Below are 3891 nucleotides of genomic sequence, written 5' to 3' on the forward strand. Positions count from 1 at the left end.
ACACTTTTATATGTTGCCTTCTTGTTTTGATAAAATTTTATTATATTATGATGTTCATATATTCTTGAAAAGGTTACTATCGAATGCAATAAAATGTAATTTGACTTTTTAAATTTTTTAAACATGTCTCCTGTCAAGGTTTGTTTGCTTGCAGTGTGTAGCATCAACACTATAGCTAGGTTCTTTATATGTTTTATGCATTTTATACTTGACTAGCTTACATTTTATTCAAATTGCATTGCCATACGGCTAGGCAAGTTTTGTTCTTAATTTATAGGTTCCAAAAGCTGTATCCGGCTTCCAAATATATACAAAACTAGTGCTTGTTTTAAACAATAATAAAAAGTTTAGAATCACAGAACCTGTTTTCTTTATTGCACCCTGCCCAAGGATACAACTTATTTTCAACAACTATCTTGTGAGTCATTAGTTAAAAAAAATAAAAATTGATTTTATTTTTATTTATTTAAACAAATAACAAATAGAAGAAAAGAAAACATAGGCAAATACATTTTTTTATTTTTCAACTGTATCATTCAGAACAGATTTATTTTAGGATTACAAATCACTATCATCATCTAAATTGTGAAACATTTTGTGTAGAAAGTTTTTCATTTTTGAATTTTAGATTTTCATGCTTGAACTTAATCAGAAAAATTTTCGAGTTAACCTGTGAATATAAGAAGAGATTGTTTATAAATAATAATTCAGAAAATTTATGGAATCAATACATAAATAATACATCATTTTTATTTTATTCACCTATGAAATGACTTTCTATCAACTGGTTACGTGCATGTGTACCCCCTTCAACTACATCTTGAGGAACAGATTCCACACCATCTTCCTCTGGTGTTATTATTTCAAGTTCCTCTATGTTTAATTGTCAAAAAGCGATGTTATGCAACATGCAACAGACCAACACCATAACTGCCACTTTCTCAGGAACGTATTGAAGAGTGCCTCCGGATACATCTAGACAACGAAAATGGCTTTTGAGCATTCCAAAGGTCCTCTCAATCACACATCGAGTTGTTTTGTGGGCATCATTGTACCGCATTTCAGATCTTGTTCGCAGAATATTTACAGGAGTAAGTAGCCAGTTCCTACAGGAATATCCTGCATCTCCTTTTGAAAAACAAAAAGAGTGATATAAATTGAAATGTGTTCAGATATACTTATTATTTGTAACCATTTTTATGTTTTAAATTGTACATATATATTGTTATTAATAAAAAATTTAATATATCGCTATATATATATATATATATATATATATATATATATATACACACAGTATATATAGATAGATAGATAGGTAGTTAAAAAAAAGGTATGGCATTAGAAATCCAGTGACCTTGGTGCTGCAGCAAACAGAACAAATAAACAAAGAAAAGCAGGGTATCTACTGTATTTTACAATCTGTTGATATTATACGCTGCACAAAATTTCACAATATTGTGAGTTAATAATAATGCACATTAGAAGGTTTACTTTATAATTTTCTTAATCATACCTAGTAGCCATCCTTCAGGCATTTGTCCTTCCTCAAATTTATTATACAGGGCAGACTGTTTGAGAATATATGAATCATGACATGATCCTGGAAATCCTGAACGGACACTCATGATTTTCATACCAGCATCACAAACCATCTGGATGTTCAAAGAATGATAAAACTTGTGGTTGCGATACATTTCTTCTTTTAGATGTGGTGGCCTTACTCTGACATGAGTACAATCAATTACACCCAACACATTTGGGATTCCAGCAAGTCTAAAAAATTAAGCTTTACAGAATGCCATTCTTCAGCGGTATTTGCTAAAAAAACATACCGTTTGAAAACTGACAAAAGAGCATCAATTACTGTAGTTAGGTGGCGTGAAAAAGAAGGCTGGCTCATGCCAACAACTATACTAGTAACTGATTGAAAGGAACCAGTTGCTAGAAAATGTAAAACAGCCAACAGCTTCAACATTCCAGGCCGAGCATGTGTCCGAAAAGTAATGGGATCAAGTTGACCAGATATTTGATTGTATAGCCTTTCAATTGATTCTCTACTCAATCTGAAACGCCTGATGATGTCAATGTCAGAAAGTGCATCAAGTCCTGATCTGGGATGAAAAAATCTTAGAATCCTTCTGCGCCTTCCTTGAAGCCTATCTATCTGGTGAACAGCTTGAACATCTATTCTTCGTTCCATTCGACGCATATAAATAGTATGAAACATTGCAATAAAAATTTCCATAACTGATTAATATATGCGTTATAAATGCTGCTTGAAGATATATTTCGCTACCACAGAATATGCATATAGAAAAGCGCATACGTGACGAAATACGATGCCCGGATAGAATTGTCGACTGGATGATAAATTGAATAATAGCGTAGATTACATCGATTACAGTAGAAAAATAATTGTATAGATGTTCGAACGTATCTCGGCGTTAGAGCTGCGGACATATTGACGGATTTAGAAATATATCGTTTCTAAGCTCCAATTACTGTTTGATAAATTTGAATAATAATTCGGAAGTGAATTTAGATGCGGATAATATTGAGAATACAGTGTTGAATGCTTGATAAATTTCCCCCAAAGTGTTATCTCTAGTTTTATGAAAAATATAGATATTAAAGTTTACTATGTGTGTATGTTATATGTAATCAATATATGTTGTTTGTTTGAATACACTAGTTTATACAAGCTATTTTAAAATTTAATTTGCATTTTCATTTAATTTCATTAATTGATATTGTATTTATTATAACTTTAAACATTAATTAAATAATTTAGACCTATTTAAACTAAAATTATTATACTTTTATTCGTATTTTAAAAATATAATGCTTCATATTATTCATTTTAAGAGATTTTGGAAATAAAACAATAAATAAATTATAAAAATTATTATAGATACTGTGTATAATTTACTATTCAAAAATAAAATTCAAAAGTTGTGTTAATTTTACGATCTTTTATATAACATCCTTTTTTTTAAAGTACGATTTCGAAATTGCTTAGAAGTGATAATACTTACCACTAAATAATTTTTCAGCTGACAATTTTTTTTGTTGGTGAAGAATGCATCTGTAAAATGCATGCGCAGTAGTGAAGAGTGATGTGAGGAAAAGGGGTCTGAACACTTCGGGGGGGGGGAAACTATGATTGGCTACAACAGCGTTAAAAACTGTCAATCATTATTAGAAATATGGCGTGCGGACTATAGAAATAAAACGGCGGCGATTTAAAAGGTGAAAATTTCAATTTTAGACGCTTAGTATGAAATGTCATGAATGAACATCTATCTCATTTTATATTTACTGTATAAGGTTGTGAGCGACTATAGTAGAAAAATGTAAAAATGAAGCTCTCCAACATGCCAAAGTTTCAATGCTTTATTTTAGAGAGTGGCTGTTTGACTCTGCACTCTCTAAAATAAAGCATTGAAACTTTGGCATGTTGGAGAGCTTCATTTTTACATTTTTCTACTATTGTTGGGGAGTTTTGTAGTGACTCCTTGAAGCTCTAACCTGTGAGTATTGCTGCTGGATGAATTGCACAATTTGGTTGTGAGCGACTATGCCAGACTTGACCTTCACTTTAACCAGATATAAATATAAATATTACACTTGAATAATATTTTCTCACTTTAGGTTATATTTTGTTGTCATGTTTACAAAAAAAGGAAATTAAGATGGGGATCCAATCACAATACACCTTTGTCGAATGCAATACCAATATTTATGCTACTTCACAGTAAATTATCTGAGATATTGAATAATTAATCAATTCAATATAATTACTGAATCTATATTTAAATCCTGCAAAATATAAAAAAGCACTTTGTAAAGCAAATTTAAAAATTGCCCTTAGAAAAGTATTGCATATAT

General features: G+C 30.6%; 1 protein-coding gene across 1 annotated transcript; it reads right to left on the bottom strand.

The window, feature by feature from the left end:
• Nucleotides 1-886: 886 nt before the first annotated feature.
• Nucleotides 887-2203, bottom strand: LOC128652278 (putative nuclease HARBI1). Its single transcript, XM_053705217.1, has 3 exons — nucleotides 1836-2203; nucleotides 1640-1776; nucleotides 887-1128 (listed from the first exon to the last, which is right to left on the bottom strand). The coding sequence occupies exons 1-3, from the start codon at nucleotides 2201-2203 to the stop codon at nucleotides 887-889; spliced, it is 747 nt and encodes a 248-aa protein (XP_053561192.1).
• Nucleotides 2204-3891: the final 1688 nt, after the last annotated feature.

The sequence above is a fragment of the Bombina bombina genome, chromosome 3, assembly GCF_027579735.1.
Source record: "Bombina bombina isolate aBomBom1 chromosome 3, aBomBom1.pri, whole genome shotgun sequence".
In the NCBI taxonomy this organism is placed as follows: Eukaryota; Metazoa; Chordata; class Amphibia; order Anura; family Bombinatoridae; genus Bombina; species Bombina bombina.